At 47.2% G+C, this 26,021-nt stretch overlaps 1 protein-coding gene across 9 annotated transcripts; it reads left to right on the top strand.

Annotated features, from left to right (window-relative positions):
- The first annotated feature begins 121 nt into the window (after positions 1–121).
- Positions 122–23,747, top strand: SYT11 (synaptotagmin 11). Of its 9 annotated transcripts, none has more exons than XR_014844097.1 (4): positions 122–351; positions 7,772–9,547; positions 17,541–19,439; positions 20,308–22,257. XR_014844097.1 is itself a non-coding variant. In XM_001928804.7 (4 exons), exons 1-4 carry the CDS (start codon positions 318–320, stop codon positions 20,616–20,618), a joined length of 1,296 nt encoding a protein of 431 aa, XP_001928839.3. In that variant the 5' UTR covers positions 122–317; the 3' UTR covers positions 20,619–23,747. The 9 variants fall into 9 exon arrangements, 1 of the variants encoding a protein (XP_001928839.3); XR_014844101.1 differs by lacking the exons at positions 17,541–19,439; positions 20,308–22,257 and adding exons at positions 12,008–12,308; positions 12,903–14,692; XR_014844104.1 differs by lacking the exons at positions 17,541–19,439; positions 20,308–22,257 and adding exons at positions 9,578–11,831; positions 12,371–12,673 and having other exon boundaries at positions 7,772–9,399.
- The last annotated feature ends 2,274 nt before the right edge of the window (positions 23,748–26,021 follow it).

Here is a 26,021-nt window from a genome sequence, read left to right as displayed (position 1 = left end):
GCGGGTCTTGCCTTCCGGAACTTTTCGGACAGAGGCGGAGCCTTCTGCCGAGGGTCGTTCGGAAGAAGGCGGGGCCTACCTCGCATCAGGACCAGTCTGGCTGCACCTGCATCCTTAGCTCAGAGCATCCCTGGAGCATCTTAAGAGGCGACCGCAGCTGGCAACCAGGGACCAGACCGTCGCAGGAGGCGTCCGCCAGATACCTTCCCCCTCCCCTGACCTAGCGCTCTGCAGCGGCGGCCTAGGTACTGACCGGAGGTTCCCAGAGTTGCCTGACCAGTGCAAACGCGTTAATAGCAATAGCCTCCGATTACGACATGGCTGAGATCACCAATATCCGACCTAGCTTTGGTAAGTAGAATCTGGCAAACTAAGCTTGGGGTAGGCGAAACCGTTGCAAAACCAAGGGAGCCCAGGGGCTGGGCAGAGAGTGAAACCAAGACCAGGACCTTCAGGTGCTATCCGCTCTAAAATCGGGCCTGTGGTGATGCGTAGTAGGCAGTGGGCAGACCTGAACTTGAGCTATGGGCTGCAGGGGCTGGGAAGGCCAGAGCCACACCGAGGTTGGGGAGGTTCGGGATGCTAAAACCTTGTATGGTGCACTGTCAGCACTGCTGGAGGTGAGAAACAGAGAGCTTGCGGAGGATGTGAACCCCTCCTTCTGGGGGAGGAGAGGTGGGGTAGGCCGAGCCCTCCCCCTTGGGGCACGCAGGGCGGTGCCCCTTCCTCCTCCTCCCACTCCTTCAGGGCTGCGGGGGAGGGAGGTGGCAAGGGGATGGGGCATCAAGATGGCAGCTTGGAGACTGTGGGCTGTGTGGCTGGGAGCCAGGGGAGGTGGCGGCCTCTGGGGAGAGAAGGGTGCGGGGGTGGAGAGCCAAAAGCAAGCCACTCCTTAAGCCGGTCAGCTGGATGCTGGGGCTAGGAGAAAACGTGAGCCCTGCAATTTCTATTCTGCATCGTAATGGTGGGGTCCTCCTATGCTACCAAATGGCGCTTGGCGCTGCTGGGCTAGGGGATGACGTGATGTCTATTTCTGGGCCTCCTGGCAGCGCCTAGGCTCTTCTTCCCGGGCCTTTGTTCCCTGTTTCCCTAGACTGGTTTTTCAAAAAGGGGGACTCACCCGCTCTGGTGCTGGCGGGGGCCTGATCCAGGCCGGAGGGGGAGGGGCGAAAAAGGCTGAGCCCTGGGGAGGCGGCTTTGTGTACCAGAGAAAGCATTACGTCATCTCGGAGCCGCTGGTCCCCGACCCAGCCCTACGGGCTCGGAGATCAGTTACCAGTTACGCTCCCTGGAGCAGCGAGTGGGGTGGAAAATAGGGAAGCAGATGGGAAAGAAAAGCTCGAGAAGAAGCAAAGTTTTTCCTCTTGGGAGATTCCTCCAAAATGTGCTAGGGTAGCAAACTTCCTGTGCTATGCTTTCCTGGACCAAAAATAAAAAAAGAATTGCCCTGCTTCGCCCTCAGTCCTACCCCAGTTTGGACGGGAGAAGCCAGTGAGAGTTGCTGTCAGCGAAGGGTGCTGTCATTTCCCTTAAGAGAGTCTATCCCTCAGACAATCCAGAAGGTTTGAGCCTCCAGACTCCAGTGTTTAGGGTGGGGCCTCGATCCAACTAGGAAATGGCTTTTCCTACTCCAGCGAAAGGTTTATGGAAATGAACAGAGCCCAGTGTGCTCTATCCCCTTAATGCCAGGAAGAAGCCATCAGATCAGAGAAAGTACACAAAACAACAGATCACACCCATTACTCCTTGTTCCCGCTGATTCCCCAAGGCCTAAATCTTGATTCTGTTGTTGTTGTTGTTTTGGTTTTTTTTCTCTCTTCCACTTCACCTTCTGCATTTTTATTCTTTGAGTTCTAAATTTCCAAAATAGATGTCCCTTTTGTGACCACGTGAGCACCCTGTGATTTTTCTTCTTGCTCTTTCTTTTCCTTCTTATGCCTTCTTTCCAACATATTCTTTTCTCTAATTGCAGTTTCACATTCCCTGGGAAGTTAGATGGTGTAGAGCATAATGTAGTGATCTCATCGAGAAGGAGTATTAGTAGAAAAAAGAAAAGTGTTTTATGTACTACATTTTATTTACTCCTTACAAATACCCTCCTGTGTATTCATTATTATGTATATTTGCCCAGGAAACTGAGCCTAAGGGAGGTAAAATAACATGGCTCAAGTCAAACAAACTAGTTAGGGTAGTGCTAGGATTAAAACCAATTTCCAGTTGATGCCAAAGTTTCTTCTCATTTCACTGTGTCACGCTGGCCTACTTGACAGGGAAAAGCTATTTTAGCAAAGGAACTGTCAATAAGCAGGTCTGGTCAGAGGCTGAAGAGTTGGACAAAGCCCAGATGTGTCTTGCAGATCTTTAAATCCATACAGAGGATCTCCTCCACAGAGAACTGCTACTTGTGCTTTTTCACCTATCTCATAAAGTACTTTATTTCAAACCCCATAGCCCTTGAGAGATACACCATGCCAACACTCAATTATCCATGACCTTGGAGGACAAAAGGAGCAAGCAGCATGGGTCACTGCAGTTTACAACTACTTGAAAAACACTGACTTCAGCCATTAGTTCCAACTTCCTTTTCCCACCAAGCTTTTGACGAAAGCTAGACAGAGGGTCCTGAGTTTCAGCCTCTCTGATTTTTCTAGTTCACTGCCTTGGGGGCTGGAGAGAGAGGCAGGGGTTAGCAAATGCTAGAATGAAGAAGAAAGGAGGGCCAAAACAGGAAACAGGGTGGAGGAGATCGCCTAGATAGTTTACAAGTGGATTCATCTGTTTCTCTATTTTTCCTTCTCTATTCTCTTGAAAGATGCAAATCCTCTTTTCTTTTACCCACTCCATCTCTATTTTCTAGTGATAAAGGCTGAGGTATTGTAAGCAGCAGTGGGATCTCTCAGGATCACAGAGTAAATCTATGGTAGAGCCAAAAGGATCTCTCAAATGCCTCCCATCCTGAGCCTTTAGAACTTCCTTTCAAATCATTCTCAAAAATTTACTTGTCTTGATCATTCCATGCTTTCTCTTCTCATAGAGATCATCAAAGTTCAGTTTTACTAATCAGTAGCAAGCAATTTTCAGAAAAGTCTCTGATAGGTGAATGGAAAGCCACTTTTTCAAATTGTGCACTTTGTGATTGACAGTTGGCATCCAACCAATTGGATGCCAACCAAATATTCAAACAAATATTTACTGAACTCCTGGTAGATGCAAGAGATTCAGGGATTCAGAGATGAACAGGATGGGAGTTCCCATTCGTGGCGCAGCAGAAACTAATCCAACTAGGAACCAGGAGATTGTGGGTTCAATCCCTGGCCTGGCTCAGTGGGTTAAAGATCAGGCGTTGCGGTGAGCTGTGGTGTAGGTCGCAGATGCCCCTAGGATCCTGCGTTGCTATGGCTGTGGTGTCAGCTGGCAGCTGTAGCTCCAATTCACCCCCTAGCCTGGGAACTTCCATATGCCTTGGGTGAGGCCCTAAAGAGACAAAAAAAAAAAAGAAGAAGAACAGGATGTTATATCTGCCCACTCTCAAGGAGCATACCACCGAGGCTGCTTCCATTTTGTGAAACTTCTCCCTATCAGCTTTTATTTCCCTTGATTCTTTGAGAATAAATAGTAGTATTATTCAGTATGCCATGGACATGGTCACCTTGGTTTATTTTGTCAATGGCTTTACTCCTAATCTATGTTAATTCAAAATGTAACCACTTCTTTTCCTACCTGGTCCCAGCTTTCATAAAACCATGGCATGTTTGAGGTAGAATGAATTTCCAAGACATTTAGTCCAATCCCCATTAAGGAAATCCCTTGTAGAATATGCCTGACCCATGGTGATCCAACGTCTCTTTGAAAGTTTTCAAATGGAGTTTCACTGCCTCCTGAAGCAATCTGGGCCAATGAGAGGCAGTTCTAACAATAAATGGATTCTTTTCACTGAGTCAAAAATCTGTCTTCCTATAGCCTTCACTCACTGCTATTAGACCCACCCTCCAAATAAGACCACATCAGATCTTCTTCCAGCAAAAATGCCTTAAATAATTGAAGAAAGTTATTATTCCTAGACCCCTGCAACTCCCAGTTCCTTCAGTTTCTCCTCTTTTGATATGATTTCCAGGTCCTCTGCTATCCTGCTTATCCAAGATGTAGACACACTTTGGTGTCAGACTAGGGTTTAAATCCCATCATTTCCATTGGCTACTATATGGCCCAGAGCAGGTTTGAGTCCAGCTTCCTCAGTTGTAAGGTGGGGAGATATAAATAAATATATATTTATTTATATATAGGCTTTTTAGGGCTGCACCCCATGGCATATGGAGGTTCCCAGGCTAGGGGTTGAATCAAAAGTGTAGCCACAGGCCTATGTTGCAGCCACTGTAACATTAGATCCGAGTCATATCTGTGACCTACACCACAGGTCACGGCAACGCCAGATCCTTAACCCGCTGAGCAAGGCCAGATTCAACCCAAAACCTCATGGTTACTAGTTGGGTTGGTTTCCACTGTGCCACAAAGGGAACTCCTAAAAGGGGATGTTAATAGTACCCACTCGATGAGTTATTTCATTCAGAGAGAGAAAGCTCGAGCACAAGGCCTGGCAGGGATATCATAAATGTACACAAAAAGAGCAGTTGTTATTCTGGTTAGTACCAGATAGAACACTCCATGTGTCCTGTGACCAGTGCAGATGAAATTATTACTACCCCTCCTCTGATTTGGACAGGGTACTGATAGTATAAGCTAGCATTAGCCTAATTATACTCTAAGTTTGTTATCACCTAAATTACCAAGTTATTTTTGCTAAGACTCATCAAGGTCTCCTCTTACCCATGGATAGGTTTTGAAGGCCAAATAGAATTTTACATGTATCTCTGTTATGTGTAACCATAGTGATTTAATTCTCTTTTTCCAATCCATAGAAGCTGTGTTTTTCTTATTTTTATTGGAGTATGGTTGATGTATAATGTTGTATTGTGTTAGTTTCTGGTGTATGCAGAGTGATTCAGATATATATATATATATACATATATGTATATATAAAGAGATTCTTTTGCATATTCTTTTCCATTATGGTTTATTACAGGATATTGAACATAGTTCCCTGTGCTATATAGTAGGACCTTATTGTTTTTCTATTTTACATATAATAGTTTGTACCCGCTAATCCCATCCTCCTAAACTGGAAGCTGTTTTGAATTCACTGACTCATTTGTTCACTCAACACTCACTATGTGCCTCATGTTACTGGGACCTGGGAATACAGCCGTGAACAAAACAGTCACTGTTCTTCTTTTTCTTTTCTGCCACACCCATGGCATGTGAAAGTTCCCAGGCCAGGGATCAAACCCATGCCACAGTAGTGACCCGAGCCACAGCAGGGATAATGCTAAACCCTTAACCCTTAACCGGCTGTACCACAAAGGAACTCTGATAGTCACTATTCTTTTTTTTTTTTTTTTTTTTTTTTTTTGTCTTTTTGCCTTTTCCAGGGCTGTGCCTGTGGCATATGGAGGTTCCCAGGCTAGGGGTCTAATCGGAGCTGTAGCCACTGGCCACAGCAACGCCAGATCTGAGCCAAATCCGCAACCTATACCACAGCTCACGGCAACGCTGGATCCTTAACCCACTGAGCAAGGCCAGGGATCAAACCCCCAACCTTATGGTTCCTAGTCGGATTCATTAACCAGTGAGCCACAACAGGAACTCCCTGATAGTCACTATTCTTATTAAGCTTATCTAGTGAGGGAAGACAGACAAATAAATATAAGTCAGAGGTAGTTAGTGCTATGAAGAGAAATCAAGCAGCGTGATGAGGACCTCATCTTACCTGGGGCAGTTAGGAAATGCTTCTCTGATGAGTTTTGATACGTAATGAGGATAATCCAAATCTTTTAAGACCTAAACTCAATTTGGCTTCAATGCATGTAAAGGGGAAGAAATCCCTAAACCTAACTATCTAAGTCAGGGGGCCAGTGTATACAGGAAAAGGCAAAACTGGAAGAGGGAAGGAAAAAAATCTGTTTCTCTTTAGTTGTTTACTCAACAAATATATATTAAGTACTTGCTAGGTGTTTTTGGTGCAGGAGATACAGGAATAAACAGACAAAATCCCTGTCCTTAGGAAACTTACACTCTAGTAAAAATAGACAATAAATAGGAATTCCTGTTGTGGCTCAGCAGCAATGAACCTGACTAGTATCCATGAGGATGCATGTTCCATCCCTGGCCCTGCTCAGTGGGCTAAGGATCCAGCATTGCTGTGGTACAGACATAGCTTGGATCTGGCATAGCTGTGCCTGTGGCATAGGCCAGCAGTTGCAGCTTCAATTGGACCCCTAGCCTGGGAACTTTCATATGCCATGGGTGTGGCCCAAAAAAAAAAAAAATAGACAATAAATAGTAAAATCACATGTGTATGTCTATATATATTCTTGTGTGTGTGTGTGTGTGTGTGTGAGAGAGAGAGAGAGAGAGAGAGAGAAAGAAAGAATGACAAAACATGTGGAGAAAATTAAGCAGGGCCAGTAAATGTGAGTCTCTAGGATGGGAAAGATTACACTTTTAAATAGGGTGGTCAGGGAAGACCTTACTAAGAAGGGGACTTTGGAGCAAAGATCTGACATTTTCTACGGTATTTCTTCCTATTTAAAATACTTGTACTTTAAATACCTGGGAGCTGAAATTTGAAACATATTTCAAAAGTACTTAAACCCAGAGGTTCCCATGATGGCACAGTGGAAACTAATCTGACTAGTATCCATGAGGATGCAGGTTCGATCCCTGGCCTCGCTCAGTGGGTTAAGGATCCAGCATTGCTGTGAGCTGTGGTGTAGGATGGCAACTCTGATTAGACCCCTAGCCTAGGAACCTCCATAAGCCAAAACTGTGGCCCTGAAAAACAAACAAAAAAAAAAAAACAAACAAAAAAGGTACTTAGACCCAGAGTTCTACTTCCTACCACCTACCCCACTTTTACCACCCTTGGGCACCCTACCAAAACCATCCAGTCCCACATTGTTCCACCCTACCTGTCAGTCAATCAGTGAACACAGCCCACAATTGCAAACCCTGTGCTGGATGTTGTGGAATATCTTCCTGAAACTAGACAGAGTTTGTGTCCTTCTGTAACAGTTGAGGTAAATCGATTCTCGTGTAAAAAGGTGACCGATAACACTCACAGGGCAGCTTTATGTGAAACACAAATCAATTTAAGCAAACCAACTCCATAAGTGCTGGGGGACAGCCAAGAAAAGAACAGGCAATCAGGTGGGGCCCTTCACGGAAGGCTTTACAGAAAAGAGAAATATTCTGGAGTTCCCTTCATGGCATAGCAGAAACAAATCCCGCTGGGAACCATGAGGCTGTGGGTTCGATCCCTGGCCTCGCTCAGTGGGTTAAGGATCCTGCGTTGCTGTGAGCTGTGGTATAGGTCCCAGACGCAGTTTGACTCTGGCGTAGGCCAGCAGCTGTAACTCTGATTCAACCCCTAGCCTGGGAACCTCCATATGTCGTGGTGTGGCCCTAAAAAGCAGAAAGGAAGAAAAAAGCAAAAAAAGAAAAGAGACATATGCCATCCACGTCTGATGGAAAGAAAAAGCCGTGGGTTGAAGAGAATGGGGGAGGGCATCTCTGAGAGAGGGGGGAGGTTCATAAGCAGATGAGCAAGTTTTGCTTTGGAAGCTAGGTCGCAGATTAGCTTGGCCCCAGCCAGAGGGTGCTCTGAACAGGGGTTGAGGTCCACCCACCTTGACCTATCTCTGGTCTCCACCTCCAGATGTGTCACCAGTGGTAGCCGGCCTCATCGGGGCCTCAGTGCTGGTGGTGTGTGTCTCCGTGACTGTCTTTGTCTGGACATGCTGCCATCAGCAGGCAGAGAAGAAGCACAAGACCCCACCGTACAAGTTTATTCACATGCTCAAAGGCATCAGCATATACCCAGAGACCCTGAGCAACAAGAAGAAAATCATCAAAGTGCGGAGAGACAAAGATGGCCCTGGGAGGGAAGGTGGACGTGGGAACCTGTTGGTGGACGCAGCAGAGGCTGGCCTGCTGGGCCAAGACAAGGGTCCTGGGGGCCCTAGCCCTGGATCTTGTATAGACCAATTACCCATCAAAGTGGACTATGGGGAAGAACTGAGGAGCCCCATTGCGAGCCTGACTCCCGGGGAGAGCAAAACCACTTCTCCATCCTCTCCAGAGGAGGATGTCATGCTAGGATCCCTCACCTTCTCAGTGGACTATAACTTCCCGAAAAAAGCCCTGGTGGTGACAATCCAGGAGGCCCATGGGCTGCCGGTGATGGATGACCAGACCCAGGGCTCTGACCCCTACATCAAAATGACCATCCTTCCCGACAAGCGGCATCGGGTGAAGACCAGAGTGCTGCGCAAGACCCTGGACCCTGTGTTTGACGAGACCTTCACCTTCTACGGCATCCCCTACAGCCAGCTGCAGGACCTGGTACTGCACTTCCTCGTCCTCAGCTTTGACCGCTTCTCCCGGGATGATGTCATTGGGGAGGTCATGGTGCCATTGGCTGGAGTAGACCCCAGCACGGGCAAGGTCCAGCTGACCAGGGACATCATCAAAAGGAACATCCAGGTGAGGCGGAAGGGTGGGGGGCTGGGGGGAGATGGTAGGTTGAGGGACAGAAGGGAATGAGGGGGGAGGGGTGGGATGGATGGCACAGAGGAGCTGTAGAGAGCTCGTGGCCCTTGAAGATAAGCAGTGATCAAAATACCATAGAGAGCCTGGCAGGTTAGGTCTCCTCCAAGAAGTAACTTCCTGAGGAGAGAATGGCAGATAGCTTCTGGTTTCACTTAAGGAGTTCCCGTTATGGCTCGGCAGGTTAAGATCTCAACTAGCATCCGTGAGGATGCAAGTTCCATCCCTGGCCCCACTCAGTGGGTTAAGGATCTGGTGTTGCCGTGAGCTGTGGCATATAGACACGGCTCGAATCTGGTGTTGCTGTAGCTGTGGTGTAGACTGGCAGCTGTAGCTCAGGTTAGACTCCTGGGAACTTCCATATGCCGTGGATGCAGCCCTAAAATGCAAAAAGCAGATAAAACAAAATGAAATGAAATGTCACTTAGTGGTTGGCATCCTGATGCTGCATCCAGCTTGCTTAGAGCAGGCTGGCCCACCAGTCCTAGACCTCATCATGTCCGGGATATGGGGACTCTTTAGGGGACTTGCCTTAAATAATGTGTTATCTTCTGCTGGTGAAATTTCTCATGGCCGAGAAACCATGAAAATAGTTCAGTCATTTTTCCCTCAGCTTCCCCTTCCCATCCCAAACCTGGAAGGGTAAGTAGTATATTGAGTACATTGTATAGGACTTTTAATAACCATTTCATAAGTGCAGCTTAATCACCTGCTTCACCCTTCAGGACCCTTTCCCAGGCCCAGACCTTGGCCACAGGTCTTCTCTCCCGGTTCCTCCTCTCCTTCCTTTGCATTAGGAGGGAGTGAGACCCTCCTTCCTGCCTCCTCTCCGCTAGGCCTGCATTGGCTCTTTTTTGTTTTGTTTTGTTTTGTTTTGTTTTTTAGGGCCTCCGCTGTGGCATATGGAGGTTCCCAGGCTAGGGGTCTAATCAGAGCTACAGCCACAGCCACAACAATGCCAGATCCGAGCCACGTCTGCAACCTACACCGCAGCTCACAGTAACGACGGATCCTTAACTCACCAAGCGAGGAGGCCAGGGATCTAACCCGAAACCTCATGGTTCCTAGTCGGATTCATTTCCCCTGAGCCACAACGGGAACTTCCAGCATTGGCTCTTGAGTTATCATTTCAGGGGTGCGAGAACTGTAACCCCCCAGCCCCTAGATCATTTATTTCCTCCCCAATTGAGGAGAGAGTGTGGTTCTGCAGTTAGGCACAGGGCTCCTGAGCCTGACTACCTGCCTTCATCTTCCAGCTGGGTGATCGATGTGGGTGAGTTACGTAACCCTTCTAAGCTTCTGTTTCCCCATCTGTAAAATGTCGTGGATCATACTGCCTTCCTTTGGGGTTATGAGGATCAAATCAGATACTATACCTGGCATATTATTGCCTATGTGGAGCTTTGACTTCAGAGGAGGAGAAAGACAAAAAATCTTGGTAATTATCACATAGTGAGTATGGGCAGTGCTATGAAAGAAATACACTATGTTGAAATTTTAAACTTAGAGTTTCATTCCTTTTTCAGGATTTAACATAAGTGGTTAATAACAAGGACTTTCGAAGTCAGACTTGAGTTTGAATCTAAATTCCACCAGCCAAGGGACCTTGGGCAAGCTGCTTAAATTCTCTAAGTCTCAGTTTCCTGTAGGAATTAAGATCGATAATGGATTTACATAGTCCCTGGCACATAATAAACCTTCAATAAATGGTAACTATTATTATTAATTATTATTGTTCTTAGTAACGTTTGACTCCTGGGAGAGAGATGTGATTTGTAGATATTTATATTTTGTTTTGACAACATGGAGGGAGACAAGGGAGGCCTGGGTCAGTGGAGAAGAGGGTAGAAGGTTCAGAAAGGATATCAGGGCCACTAGAAACTGCACATTTCCCCGAAAGAGCCCTGCCTATAGGTTTTTTTTCCACTCTCTTACTGCCTTCTCCACACCTGCAAGCCCACACTAGACTCAGTGAGAGGCAGGAGGCTCAGGACTGGATAGATGATTCTAGGCCAGCAGGGGCTGAGTGTGCAGTGAGCTCCCGGGGGCAAGGTTCGGCCACTGACAATGGGCACTGTGCTGCGCCAGGCTGAGGAGGGCAGGCAGAGAGCAGTTACCCCTGGAGGAGGCTTCTTCCTCTCTCATGCCATTGCCCAGAGGTCTGCTGTGGCCACATGGCACACTCACTCTGCCTCACAGGGGCCTGGCGGGAGTCCACACATTTTAAAGAACACTAGAGGCGCCTGGTCAGGGCATAAACACTGGTCCACTGCCAGGACACAATGACACATCCCCGAGTCCAGCACAGCAGCAGTTCCTGTATCCTCTGAGGTTGGAGTCAGAAGGGCTGGACAGAAGCTGCAGTAGTGACCTGTCTCATCTCCTTCCATCCCTTCCCTTCTCCCTCCATTTCTTTTCCTCCAGATTCTGCCAACCCACTCCCCTGATTCCTGACTCCCCTTTCCAGCAGCTCCAGTGTTTCAATCCCTGCCTTCATCTAGCTTGCCTCACCAGGAGGTTCCTTCCCAGCACAGCCTTCCCTGCATCACCAGCCTTAGGAAAGCCACCAACTAGCCAGCCGCCTCCAGACGGCTCGTGCGCACGCAGCTCACGGCTGAGAGTGAAGGATGGCCCTGTGCCAAGCCGCAGCTGGGAAGATACTGGCAAGGAAAGGGGCCAATCTGGGCTGGGAACAAAACAGCCTCAAATCCAGGACACTGGGCAGGGAGCACAGACAATGGCATTTGCTAAACTGCCAGGGGCTCTTGGCAAGAACCAAGCTTCTTTCCACTTTATTAACTCCCTTCAGGAGGGATAAGCCAGGGCTGGGATCCTGAGCCACACATCCCCTGGCAGAGGCCCCAGACAGGACACCCAGAGCCTGTGCAGCCCCACATCAGAGCCTTGCAGCCTCCCAGGCTCCCTAAGCCTGCTTTCCTCCACCAGTGCTGGTGGGCAGGGCTGTGTTCCATCCTGGGTCATGGCTGTCATCTCTGTAGTCACTTGTCCCCCTGATTCCCTGGAAGAGCTGCCTCTAAATGTCTACCCTAAGTCCTCCCTACTGTAGCCAACAGTCTGCTCTTTCTGGAGCTCCCGTTGGCTTGTCAGTTAGAGCTGCTTTGAACTATTCTACACCATCTATAAAGAGCTTTTCCTGGAGTCCCATTGTAGCACAGCGGAAATGAATCCGACTAGGAATTATGAGGTTGTGGGTTCGATCCCTGGCCTCACTCAGCAGGTCAAGGACCCAGTGTTCCCATGAGCTTTGGCATAGGTCGAAGACACGGCTTAGATCTGGTGTTGCTGTGGCGTAGGCCGGCGGCTATAGCTCCAATTGGACCCCTAGCCTGGGAACCTCCATATGCCATGGTGCGGCCCTAAGAAGACCAAAAAAAAAAAAAGAGCTTTTCCTGGTCTGTGTAAGGCAGCCCCTTATAATCATGGAGCCAAAGATCACTGTGTAGAAACTGGTGAGAATTGCATTTCTCTAGAAAACCTCCCACCCCTAACTGCATTTCCTGACCTGAATTTTCTGGAAAACTCAGCTCTTGTCTTCCATTATTACAGTGCTGTCCAGTTGAAGAAGCCTATGACTGGTCATCATTTCTTTTTTTTTTTCTTTCTCCTTTTTTAGGGCTGCACCCACAGCATATGGAAGTTCCCAGGCTAGGGGTCGAATCAGAGCTACAGCTGCCAGCCCACACCACAGCCACAGCAATGTGGAATCCAAGCCGTGTCTATGACCTACACCACAGCTCATGGCAATGTTGGATCCTTAACCCACTGAGTGAGGCCAGGGATCAAACCCATATCCTCATGAATCCTAGTTGGGTTTGTTCCGCTTAGCCACAGCGGGAACTCCCTAGTCATCATTTCTGGCTATTCGTGTCACTGCCTAATTCTGAGCAAGCAGTTTATCTCCTCTGGGCTTCCGTATCCCTCGAGGCTGGATCATGAAAGCTGATGAGGTCACTTCATGAGAGCACTCTCAGCTCTGATGAATGTACTCAAAGATTTAAGAAGATTAAAAATTAACACTTGAGAAGCTCCCGTCGTGGCTCAGCGGAAACTGAATCTGACTACCATCATTGAGAATGCAGCTTCGATCCCTGGCTTTGCTCAGTGGGTTAAGGATCTGTTGTTGCCGTGAGCTGTGGAATAGGTCACAGATGTGGCTTGGATCCCACATTGCTGCACCTGTGGCGCAGGCCAGCACCTGTAGCTCTGACTCGACCCCCTAGCCTGGGAACCTCCATATGCTACGTGTGCAGCCCTCAAAAGACAAAAGTCAAAAAAAAATTTAATACTTGATTATTTGTGAAAGAAGTTCATAGTATAAACTCTAGAACGCCCAAAAGGCTCTGAGTCCCTGAGTTGGACTTCAGAACTGGATTTTTTTTGTTTTTTTTTTTTTTTTTAGTGGCAGATTTGTTTTCTAATATTTTGTTCAGATATAAATAAAAGTCTATTTACATTCCCAGAACACTTCCCCTACCAGGAGAAGTGAAGCGGTGCAGAGAGGCCTGAGGGTAAAGAGGAGGCAGTGGGAAAGAAGTGATTTACAAAGTGGATAATAGCGAGTTGTTAGACTCTTCCTAATTTCTTCAGGCCATTGTTTTCCAAACCATTTCCTGTCTTTCTACGGCCAGATTGGTGTTCATGACCTGGGACCGTGGTCATGGGAATGAGAGGATTCTTAAAATCTCAGATTTACAAGAGACCTTCGAGGTCGTTCAGTCTAGTCAAAAGGGACTAACAAGAGAGAAAAAGGAATGTCAATTTTGCAGGAACAATAAAGAAATAAACAATAAAGAAAGTGGCTATGTGTCTGTGCCGGGGAGAAGACAAAGGGGGATTCGGGAATGTCGAGGGTTTTGTTTCTTTTGTTTTCCCATGACTGTGATTTATGTGGAGGTAGCACTCTGAACTTCTCGCCCCAATAAAAGTTTATTGAGGATGCCTGAGTCCACTGAGTTCGGAGATTTTATGGCTACAAAAATCACTCTGGGGGGGGCTCTGCTAATGATCAGAACTAGGCTTATCCCTTCCCTAAGTATTTCCTTCAGCTGAATGTCTTCTTTAGGACGACTGCTCTTGTTCCTCTTTTGCACTGAATGACAAAGGATCCCGCTCTCTGGGAGCAAAGGCTCCCAGCTCTGTCAGGCACGGATAAAACCCTTTCTCCCCCTTGTCTTTCTGCTCGCCTGCCCCCCAACAGAGTCTTTACCTCACTAGGCCGCGGGGCTGGGAAACAGAGTTTGCTCCCAGCCCTTGACAAAGAGCCCTTGAGAAAGCGCCATTGACAATGCCCCTTGGAATGGGAACTGGATGGAAAGAGAAAGGGAGGGGAGGAGGGGACTTGAAACTCTGGCTTCAGTGCAGAATGGAATGGCATTTAGGTGGTGTTGTGGCTGCAGACTTGGGCATCCCAAAGGGGCCACTGAATGGGGATGGGCATTCTGCCTGTGTACAATGGCCAAAGGTGAAGCGGGTGGGGATCAGATGGAGAACAATGGCTTAAGCAGGGATTTAGGGGCGGAAGTGATTATGAGGGTAACCAGAAGTGGTCCACTTTCCCAAAGAACAAGGAAAGGGTCGTGGGGATTTAGATTAGGGTGATTTTGCTGTAATGGATGATTTAGGAAACAGAATTTTATTTTGTTTTGCTGTGTCCACAGCATACAGAAGTTTCTGGGCCAGGGATCAAACCTGTGCCACATCAGCAACACCAGGTCCTTAACCTTCTGAGCCACCGGGGAACTCCCTAGGAAACAGAGTTTTAAATAATCAGAAAACCTAAGTATAATCTTGTAATCAATGTTATTTTTACAAATAACATTCTTTGTTTTTTAAATTAAATTTCCCTTTTACCTAACCTAGCTTTCTTCTATATATAAAGTTAGATTACATTTAAAGATTCCCTGGTAGCCTCTTGGTTAAGGACCTGGCATTGTAACTGATATGGCACAGGTTTGATCCCTGATCTAGGTACTTCTGCTTGCTGTGGGTGCAGTCAAAAAAAAAAAAAAAAGATTCCATATTTAATGTTTAGATACCAATATTCAAGGATGGTCCCAGAGAAAGACATCAAATCTAGTTAACATTCATTATTCATGGAAATGAAAAGGAGCAGTGGCCAAAATTACTTTCTAGATCAGCACCATCCACTGGAACTTTCTATGGTGATAGTTCTATATCTGCACTGTCCAATATGTTAGCCACTGACCACATGTGGGTATTGAGCACTTGAAATATGGCCAGTGTGACTGAGGAACTAAATTTTTTTTTTATGGCCACACCCATGGCATATGGAGGTTCCCAGGTCAGGGAATGAGTCTGAGCTGCAGCTCCGACACCAGATCCTTTAACCCACTGCGCTGGGCCAAGGTTCAAACCCATGCCTCTGCAGCAACCTGAGCCACTGCAGTGGGATCCTTAACCCACTGTACCACAGTAGGAACTCGAACTAAAATTTTAGTTTTATTTAATTTTAATGAATTAAAATAGACACATGTGGTCAGTGGCTACTAAATTGGACAGCTCAGTTCTGAATATTTGGGGAGGCATCTGATTTTCTTTTTCAGGCTCACTCTCCTGATGCCGTTTGGTTGTGGCTAATAGTAAAAATGAGTTTACATTCTCTGATTGCATTCTAACTCATGTCAAAAGGAAGCGGCCCAGAGGTATACTGGTTGGCAGAGGCAACCAGCCTGTGATTTTTTTTTTTTTTTTGAGTTTTAAAAATGAAAGTATAGTTTTGTTTTGTTTTTTGTCTTTTTAGGGCCACACCCGTGGCATTTGGAGGTTTCCAGGTTAGGGGTCTAGTCAGAGATACAGTTGCTGGCCTATACAACAGCCACAGCAGTGCAGGATCCAAGCCAGTCTATGACCTACCACGGCTCAAGGCAACACCGGATCCTTAACTCACTGAGCAAGGAGGCCAGGGATCAAACCCACAACCTCATGGTTCCTAATTGGATTCGTTTCTGCTGCGCCTCGATGGGAACTCCTGAAGTATAATTTATTAACAATGTACCAATTTCTGCTGTACAGCCGATTGCAATTTTAAACTGGCTGAAGATACTTCCTGTGGATATAATCAAGAGTCAACTATATATGTATGAATAAGAAAAAGATGGGGGGGCTTCAATCTAGCAGAGAAAACCATGAAAATCTTTTTTTAAAGTCTGTCCTCTTTTGAACTTCAGTTTCAAAAGCCAAAGGCTAAGTTTAAATTTCAACAGCTAAAGGCTAAGTTATGCCCTATGAGAGACATTTCCATATGCTCCTGATATGAAATGTAGCCTCAAGAAATTTTTTAAACCCAGTCTCATTCCTCAAGATGGCTTAAGACATATAATCAAAGCACAAAGTATTAGGGTTTTCCCCTTGTTTTTCATTAATGAGCTAATTAAATTCTTTGCTGCTATTGCCCTGCACCAGACACACCTGAGCAGGTAGGGCACTAGCCTGTGAGCTTCCTGACGGTAGGGGTCCTCATTGTCCATCTTTTCAGCTCTAGCTGCTCTCAGAGCACCTTGCACTTAGTGTGCAGGAGTCTTTTTTCGGTGGGGATGAGGCCTGTGTAAGGCCAGTGGTGAGTTTGGTTCATCTTGATCAATCTAAGAATCCCTAGAGTAGGTGACATTTCTTTGCATCTATGAAGAATACATGGAGGAGTTTCCTGGTGGCCTAGTGGTTGAAGGATCCAGCATGGCACGGGGTTTGATCCCTTGCCTGGGAACTTCTGCAAGTTGCAGGAATACCAAAAAAAAAAAATCAACAAAAAAGAATACAAGGAATAAGATATGACAGTGGAAGAATTATTTTGGCTTAAATTTATTAAGCCCTAAATTCCTCCAATCCCACCTCCTTTTGTTTTCTTTATCCCAGTTTCATCTCCACTTTCTTTTCTTTTCTTTTTCTTTTTTCTTTTTTTTTTTTTTTTTTTTTTTGGCCACCCAGTGGCATGTGAAGTTTCCGAGCCAGGGATCAAAAACAAGCTGGAGTTGCGACTTATGCCACAGCTGAAGCAATGCCAGCTCCTTAACCCACTGGACCGGGCTGGGGATTGAACCCGAGTCCCTGTCACTGCAGAGACACCACTGATCCCAGCGTACCAGAGTGGGAACTCATTTCCACTTTCCACTTTCTAATCTGGAAACCACTAGAAATAGTACTCCATCTCTTCCCTTTCCGATATATTTACACCCAATTAGCTGCCCCAACCCAGAAAATCCTGACAGTTTTTCCTGAGACATATCTTACCCCAGTCCCCCTCCTCTGCCAGAGCCATGGTTTCAGACCTGATCATTTCTTCGCTAGCCTATGGAAGCAGCCACCTTAACTGTGCTTCCCCCCCCCATCTTTTTGTTTTTTTAGGGCCGAACCCATGGCGTATGGCAGTTCCCAGGCTAGAGGTCGAATGGGAGCTGTGGCCGCCGGCCTACACCACAGCCACAGCAACACAGGATCTGAGCTGCATCTGCGACCTACACCACAGCTCATGGCAATGCCAGACCCTTAACCCACTGAGCAAGGCAGGGATCGAACCCGAGTCGGGTTGCTAGTCGGGTTCGTTAACTGCTGCGCCACAAGGGGAACTCAACTGAGCTTTTTGACTTTGGTCTTTCTCTGCTTCAGTTCAATCTCCAGCTTTCACTAGAACATTATTATTATTAATACATTAACAACAGGGAGTTCCCATCATGCGCAGCGGAAGCAAATCCAACTAGGAACCATGACGTTGTGGCCTTGCTCAGTGGGTTAAGGATCCAGCGTTGCTGTGAGCTGTGCTGTAGATTACAGACGAGGCTCAGATCCTGCATTGCTGTGGCTGTGGTGTAGGCGGGTGGCTACAGCTCCCATTAGACCCCTAGCCTGGGAACCTCCATATGCAACAGGTGGCCCTAAAAAGCAAAAAAAAAGCCAACAACAGCAGTAACTGTCGCTTCTCTGCTTACTGACCTCCTCTCGCCTGGGGCTACTGCTGGCTGTGCTGTTTGGTTACCCTTTCCCCACTGCCCTTCACTCTGGCCTGACCCACCACCTCTCCAACTCCTGGCCTGTCCCTCCTGCCAGCACAACAGCAGGCGCCTTCACCTCTCATGGTTCCTCGAACAGAGCCTACCCATCAGCACCCAAAGCCTTGGAACCAGCCATTCTTCTCTCTGCCCATTGCCTCGGTGTGTCTTACCCTCCATATACTCAGTCCCCACAGCAGGGCTGAGTCTCCCAGCAGCCCTGAGGCTTCTCACTTTTCTGACAAGTAAACATGTTTGTCTACAGCTCTGTCTCTTCTGCTGCATGATAAGTGCCGTGGAAGCAAGAACTGAATCCTTTCAGCTCTGAATCCCCAGCACCTGACATGTCACAAGTATCCAAATGTTTAAAATGTTCTCAGGAAAACTAGAGTTTGGGTTTTTGTTTTTGTTTTTTTTTTCCCCAACCTCAAAATAGCAGAGCCTAGCATAAAATTTCAAGGTGGGGAAACAGTTGTGGGCTTCAGGGAGGAAGCAGCTTAGCTGGAGATGACACCTTGAGGGGCGTACCCTAGGGTGGGTGGAGCAGGTGCGGATCCTCACCCATGAAAAGGAGGCACAGGCTCCAGAAAGTCCAGGGACTTGCCCGGGGCCAGGTGGTGAGTAAATGGCAAAGTTAAGACTCAAATTCAAGGAATTTTCTGTCTCCCACTATACAATCCTCAAACCACTTTTTCTTTCTTTCTTTTTTTTTTTTTTTTTTTGCTTTTTAGGGCCGCACCCTCAGCATATGGAATTTCCCAGGCTAGGGGTCCAATCAGAACTGCAGATGCTGCCCTACACCACAGTTCACAGCAACGCCGGATCCTTAACCCCCTGAGTGAGGTCAGGGATTGAACCCGCATCCTCATGGATACTAGTCGGATTCGTTTCCGCTGCACCTCGATGGGAACTCCCACAATCTTTAAACCTTTTTTATCTCAGGAACCAAATGAGAGAACAGGATGGCATGCACATCTCTGGTACCTGCTATGTGACAGGCACTGGGACGTATTACAAATTCTAACATATTGAACCCTCTTACTAATCCTGGGAAGTAGGTACTATATTTTTTCTTTTCTTTTCTTTTCTTTTTTTTTAAGGGCCGCACCTGGGCATATGGAAGTTCCCAGGCTAGGAGTTAAATCGGGGCTATAGCTGCCAGCCTACAGCTAGCCACAGCCACAGCAGTGCCAGATTTGAGCCATGTTTTCGACCTTCACCGCAACTCATGGCAACGCCAGATCCTTAACCCAGTGAATGAGGCCAGGGATTGAACCCACATCCTCATAGATACTAGTTGGGTTCATTACCACTGAGCAACAACGGGAACTCCCTAGGTATTATTTTTATCTCCATCTTATAGATGAGGAAGCGGATGTACAGAGATGCCAAGCAGCTCATCCCAGGTCCTACAGATAAGAAATAGAGTCAGAATTTGAATCCAGGCCAGTCTGGCTTCAGAGTCTGCACTCTTCGAGACTAGGCTATACACACTAGGCTACACTGCCTCTCCATGCAAGTGACTTTCTTTAGTTTCAGGACTATGATGAGAATGTTTCCTTCTCCTTCCACATACTTTCTGTGGCCGGTTCCCTCTGCTGGGATTCTCATCTGTTATTTCTTCTCCACAGAAGTGCATTAGCAGAGGGGAGCTCCAGGTGTCCCTGTCATATCAGCCTGTGGCACAAAGAATGACAGTGGTGGTCCTTAAAGCCAGACACTTGCCGAAGATGGATATCACCGGTCTCTCAGGTAGCAGCTATTTACTTCAACCTATTTCTCTCTCTCTCTCTCTCTCTTTTTTTTTTTTTTTTTTTTTTTTTGGGTCTTTTTAGGGCCACACCCACAGCATATGAAGGTTCCCAGGCCAGGCGTCTAATCAGAGCTGTAGCCACTGGCCTACACCATAGCAACACCCGATCTAAGCTGAAGCTGCAACCTACACCACAGCTCACGGCAACACTGGATCCTCAACCCCACTGAGCGAGGCCAGGGATCGAACCTGCATTCTCATGGATGCTAGTGGGTTTCGTTTCCACTGAGCAACGACGGGAACTCCAGCCTATTCCTCACCATCTGCTTGCACCGCCCCCACCTCCACTCCTTGCCTGTGACCCAGACAACGCCATATACTTTTCAGGACCTCTGGCACCTCTTACCATCCACTCGTTCCTCTTTCTGTCTACATTTTCTGCCGGATGAATGTAGCCAGGGAGGTGCTTTGGGTGAGCAATCGGGATCTTTACGATTGGTGAGGTATCGTAAATGATATGCATGCTGGATGCTGTCCCCTTGGTCCAGGTGAGACCTCTCAAAAAGCCTGCTGGCCGTTGTTAGTCCCTGTGCCCTTGAAATGCTTCTTGGTGCCATGGGGTTTCTTTAGCTCTCACTCGAGGTGCTTCTTCTGTCCCCTGCCTGCCTGGTTTCCCTGGCCCCTTGCCCAGCCGGGCAGACACACCACGGTATGCACTTACCATGCAATCACAAAAACAGCACGGAGTGGGGGGGGGGCAGGGAGACAAACAGCAGAAGCCCCTCCTCCCCAACATGAGGTCACCTGACAGAGGAGAGGACTGTGTCATAGGCCTGTCTCCCTTTCTCTTTGTCTCTTTGGGGGCCCCAGATCCTTATGTCAAGGTGAACGTCTACTACGGCAGAAAGCGCATTGCCAAGAAGAAAACCCACGTGAAGAAGTGCACTTTGAACCCAGTCTTCAACGAGTCTTTCATCTACGACATCCCCACCGACCTCCTGCCCGACATCAGCATCGAGTTCCTCGTCATCGACTTCGATCGCACCACCAAGAATGAGGTGGTGGGGAGGCTGATCCTGGGCGCGCACAGTGTCACAGCCAGCGGGGCTGAACACTGGAGAGAGGTCTGCGAGAGTCCCCGCAAGCCTGTGGCCAAGTGGCACAGTCTGAGCGAGTACTAATCCTCTTCTCCTCGCCTCTAACCTCCCTCCCCCGCCCCCGCCCAACCCCTCCCCGGGGCTGGGCTGGGCAGGGGGACGTGCCGAGGGAGAGAGGTGCCCGAGAGAAGCGGACTCAAAACCTCCCTTTAGTTGTAGAAGAAAATTTCTTACAAAACAACCACCACCAAGAACGCCCCACATGACCACAGCTGCAGATCAGTTCTTAGCGATGCTGGTTTTTCTCCTTTGCAAGGCACTAGAAAAATCTTTTTTTTTTTTTTTTCGAATGGGGAAAAAAAAAGAGAGGGAAAGACCTCTACGAGTCTATATATAACAATGTAACCTTATACTTGCATGTCTAATACAAACTGAAGAAATTAGCCTAACTGCCAATACCAAGGTACAGATTTTAATCCATGAAAATTGTGTTTTGTGCCGAATCGTATTTGCTGATTACCTGAAATTGGTCTCTTTTTATCGGGCTTCTCTGGAGAGTTCTTTTCACTCCCCACCTTTGCGGAAGAATATTTTGCTCTTGTAAAACCTCATGTTTTTCATCATCCCCATCTTTTCTCCCTGTGACCTCTTGCATCTCTGCTCTTTAAAGCTTGAGGTCCTGAGGTCTGGAGTAAGCCAAGAAACAAAGGTGGCAGGCATGGACAAGGCAGGATGTGCAGAAGAAAGACTGTTTGAGAAATCGGCTGTGTTTGCTGCTGTCCGTGCTCCTGCTCTGAAGGGGTAAAGGGCAGTCCTTGATTAATCTGTGACCACGTACACAAAGACATCATCAAACTCATTAGGTAGACTGTGAGTTTATAAAACTAGATGAACCTCTCTAAAAAGAGCTTGGGGGACTTCAAATTCAGCCAGAGGATAGTGTCAGTGAGCACATCCAGCTGATCCCAAGAGCTGTTTGCAGGTTTGGAAGACAGGGACAGGAAAATGCGATGAGCTGGCATCTCCCTGTGTAGCTTTGTCTGGAAGCAACAGCCATTTGTTGGCTGATGGATTAGAAACCATCAGTGATTTGAAGGATTAAACTGGCTTTTGTTTTCCCAGAAATGCTGACCATTGAGAAGCTTTAGAGTCTTCTTTTTTTATTTTTTTTTTATAAGAAGCTTTGGAGTCTTCTTAGGTAGCTTAGACGAGGTTAGTTATGCTTCATAAGGAAAAGGGCCTTCAGTAATTATTTTTCTCCTTAAATTTTTCAATAACGGCTCTTAAAAATAACTAAATGAGTAAAATACGTACATGTGACTAAACAAATAAGAAAGACAACTTGGATTCTTCCAGAACATCTTTTCCCTCAGGACAAAATGCCTAGGACTAAGTACAACACGTTCTTAGGACTTGGGAATCTCAAGAAAAGATGAAGGGGTGGGGGGACCACAGCGTTCAATCTTCCTTCTGCCCGTGGACAGTAGAGGGGGAGAGAGAGTCAGCATCTTGCTGAGATGAGCATCTCACGTCTCCTTACCCCTCATCCAGCCACGTCTCTAACGGTGAGACTTTTCAGATGGCAGAGACTTCATTGACAATAAGTCAGCCTGCCTGGTCAGTAGGTAGTCTTACCAGCCTGAAGAGGAACTCACATGAGAAAGCAGCTTGATCCAAGACCTGGAAGATTGGCCGAGATTGAAAGTCCCCATTCAGACAAAAATATCACCACCTGACTTGCTTCTGAGAAGGGAGTTGAAAAGCTGAGTCTCCATGGAGAGAGTGGTGATTTGTCTTTGATGTTCCCTTAACTCTTGTGGATATAAAACCAATCTGTCCCCCCCCCAGTTCTTTTTTTTTTTTTTTTTTTAAACCTGGATTCTTGACAATGCAGAGCAGTTCTGAGCAGGCACAAAGCCCCCCTCTCTGCTCTTGTCCCCGTCAGCCCCCCACCCCCATGATCTGACTCACAATCTCACCATCCTTTGGGTTCCCACCACCAGTCTCTATCCTCTACTCCATGGAATGTAAATACTGTATCATACGTAGCAAAAAAAAAAAAAAATACTTCTTTTGTTTTCTAAAAATGCATTTGGAGATAGGTTAATGTAAATCTGACAGGAGCATTCCGAAGCCCCGTTAGAAAAAATTTTCAATGGTTCCTCTTCATCGCCTTAATGTCCTAAAGATCAGAAATCGCTGAGCAACCGCTTTGGTTTCCTTCCCAGAAACGATGCAAAGCAACAGGTGGAGATAGTCTGGTCTTTACCCTGCTGTGTGTGCCTCTGTAGCTCCTGCTGACACACGTCTGGGACAACAGCCTCGCCCCACTCCTCTATTCCCCGTCCCCTCGTAGCTTTATTCCTTGCATTCTTTGGGTCTTCTGAGCAGTGGGTGGTGAGGTGACAGGGGAGGAACCAGCAGTTTGTAGCCTAGGAGCTGCCTCAATGCCTCTCTCAGAAAACGGCAAAGGGTTCCTCCCTCCTCACTCAGGCCTGATCCATCGTGCCCTTGACTTTGCTGTCCCAAAGGTTCTTAGCTGACTTTGGCTTTCGCATTTGTTCCTCCCAGAGCTAACTGATAAGGGTGGAGGAGGCAAGCCTCCTCCTTTGGGTCCGTGGAAAGACAAGAGAGTCACATTCTAGCTTTTGCACAAGGCACTCATGGTCCAGAAGAGGTTAGGGAATGGTCACTTCTGATTTTCCAAGAGTCAGTCCTTCTCTGCTGACATCTTGATTCCTTTGGGAAGGCAAGAGTTTTTCTTAATAACTAAAGTCCCTTCATGCGTTAGTTCTTCCTTCAGTTCTTCTCAGGGGAGCGCTGCCAAGATGGACAGGTGCGGGAACAGTGCTCTGGAGGTGAAAACAGTTAGAACTGGTTCGTGGGACGGGGCAGCTTGCTCAGGAGAGGGGATAATGCAAGTAAGTCCTTTTTCTTGGAAGACTTTTAATAAGGCCACAGTAGTGACATTGCCCTCACCGTGATCCTTCTCCGATGTGGTCGTCTTTCTTTACCTTGTGTCTTCTCTTGTAAAGATGAAACTCAAAAATAAAATAAATGTGTCAAATTTAAAAAGACGAAGAAAAAGCTAACATAAATGGTGTGAAATTGCGTAATGCTGTAACGCTAACCTACGATATGTAATGCTATCTTGTATGTTGAATTTGTTAAAGCACCACACAAGTGCAGAATAAAGACTGATTCACATTAAATATACCCGGTGACATCAGCCTGATTTTCATGGAAGCTGGATGACTATAAATGATGTTATCACTCCATAGGTGTTCTAGGGCGTGTGTTCCAAGGTCCCCAGACCACATGATTCAGACTCATCTCGGACATGTGTTAAAAAAAATGTTGCGGGGCTGCACCTTGCAGGCCCTGCCAGGCCTGGACTTGCCCAGCTTCAAGGCCAGAGTCAGCTAGAGTTCCCGTCATGGCTCAGTGGTTAAGGAATCCACCTAGGAAGCATGAGGTTTCGGGTTCAATCCCTTGCCTCGCTCAGCAGGTTAAGGATCCGATGTTGCCGTGAGCTGTGTTGTAGGTCGAAGACTCGCTCGGATCTGGCGTTGCTGGGGCTCTGGCGTAGGCTGCTGGATACAGCTCCCCTTAGACCGAGAGCCTGGGAACTTCCATATGCCACGGGTGTGGCCTTAGAGAAAGGCAAAAAAAAAAAAAAAAAAAATTAAAGACCAGAGGCAGCTACAGAGACATCGATGGTTTGATGGATGGGGGCACTTCCACATCTGAAGCACGGCAGGCTTCACTCTCTGGGCAGGAGGGGACATTGCCGGTTAGTGGGGAAACTGATGTGGGGTTGGCTCAGAGGTTACCAGGGAAACTAGCAGAAGGGCCTGCCTCTTTGATAGGAACAATCACTAGCTGGGACCTGGGGCAGGTATGTAGAAAGGTCAATCAGCTGAGTAGGGCGTAGGTGAGGCCAGCACTCACTGGTCGATCCTGGGAGGTACCGAGAACAAGGCCACAGCCACCTTGTGTGGCCTGACCAGGCATGCAGATTCCACGCTCTAGACCTAGAGTCCTTTTTCTTTTTCTTTTTTTTTCTTTTTTTGCTATTTCTTTGGGCCGCTTCTGCGGCATATAGAGGTTCCCAGGCCAGGGGTCGAATTGGAGCTATAGCTGCCAGCCTACGCCAGAGCCACAGCAACGCGTGATCCGAGCCGCGTCTGCAACCTACACCACAGCTCACGGCAACGCCGGATCGTTAACCCACTGAGCAAGGGCAGGGACCGAACCCGCAACCTCATGGTTCCTAGTCGGATTCGTTAACCACTGCGCCACGACGGAAACTCCTAGAGTCCTTTTTCTAGTCCTTTTGTTTTCCTCTTAAAATGTAATATTTGGGAGTTCCTGTTGTGATTCAGTGGTAACAAAGCCAACTAGGATCCATGAGGATGTGGGATCAATCCCTGGCCTTGCTCAGGGGGTTAAGGATCCAGCGTTGCCGTGAGCTGTGGTGTAGGTTGCAGACGTGGCTCAGATCTGGCGCTGCTTTGTGGCTGTGGTGTAAGCCGGCAGCTCCAGCTCTGATTCGATGCTTAGACTGGGAACTTCCATATGCCACAGGTATGGTCATCATAAGCATAGGATAAGAAAATTGGAAAATAGAGGAGAAAAAAAATCAAGATTCCAAAACCTTAACCATCATTTAGTCTCCTAGGCTTATTTCCTGTGCATTTTTCACCCTGATACTCAGGATCATTGTAGAAAACGCATAAAGTTTAAGTTCATATGAACAAGAAAAAAATCCACCTACAGGCAAACATTATTAATTTTGGCACATATCCTTCCAATTTTGAACTACCTTATGATTTCAATCATGGTATATAACTTTATATATATATATTTTTTTTTCTTTTTAGGATTGCACCTGTGGCATATGGATGTTCCTGGACTGGAGTTGACTCAGCGTTGCAGCTGCCACCCTTTTCACCATTCCCACAGCAACTCAGGTTCTGAGCCATGTCTATGACTTACACCACAGCTCACAGCAATGACGCAGGATCCTTAACCCACTGAGGTAGACCAGGGATGGACCTCATGTCTAGTCCTTTTTCTTTTTTTTTTTTTTTTTTTTGGCTTTTTAGGGCCGCACCCATGGCACATGGGTGTTCCCAGGCTAGGGGTCCAATCTGAGCTGTAGCCACTGGCCTACGCCACAGCCACAGCCACACCAGATCCAACCCACATCCAAGACCTTACACCACAGCTCACAGCAACAATGCCAGATCCCTAACCCACTGAACGAGGGCAGGGATCAAACCCGCCTCCTCATGGATACTAGTCGGATTTGTTTCCACTGCACCACAGTGGAAACTGCACTAGTCCAGTTCTTAACCACTAGTCCTGTTCTGAGCCACAAAAGGAACTCCATGTATATTATTTTTTTCTAACACACTAGTGTAATAACAATGGTGGTAAGACTATCTTGCCACTCAGGATACTTTTGACTATAATTAACAGGAT

The sequence above is a fragment of the Sus scrofa genome, chromosome 4, assembly GCF_054392235.1.
Source record: "Sus scrofa isolate SSC_HxYL_T2T_F1_AM1 chromosome 4, Sscrofa_HxYL_maternal_Yorkshire_Landrace_v2.0, whole genome shotgun sequence".
In the NCBI taxonomy this organism is placed as follows: domain Eukaryota; kingdom Metazoa; phylum Chordata; class Mammalia; order Artiodactyla; family Suidae; genus Sus; species Sus scrofa.
This window is presented reverse-complemented; position numbering and strand designations above follow the sequence as displayed.

What these genes read in the sequence shown, in the direction of transcription:
- SYT11 (XM_001928804.7), top strand. Translation starts at nt 318, where the DNA reads ATGGCTGAGATCACCAATATCCGACCTAGCTTTG. An exon ending in CAATATCCGACCTAGCTTTG is followed by an intron (nt 352 to 7,771) that starts GTAAGTAGAATC and finishes CTCCACCTCCAG; the next exon opens with ATGTGTCACCAGTGGTAGCC. An exon ending in TATCACCGGTCTCTCAGGTA is followed by an intron (nt 19,440 to 20,307) that starts GCAGCTATTTAC and finishes TGGGGGCCCCAG; the next exon opens with ATCCTTATGTCAAGGTGAAC.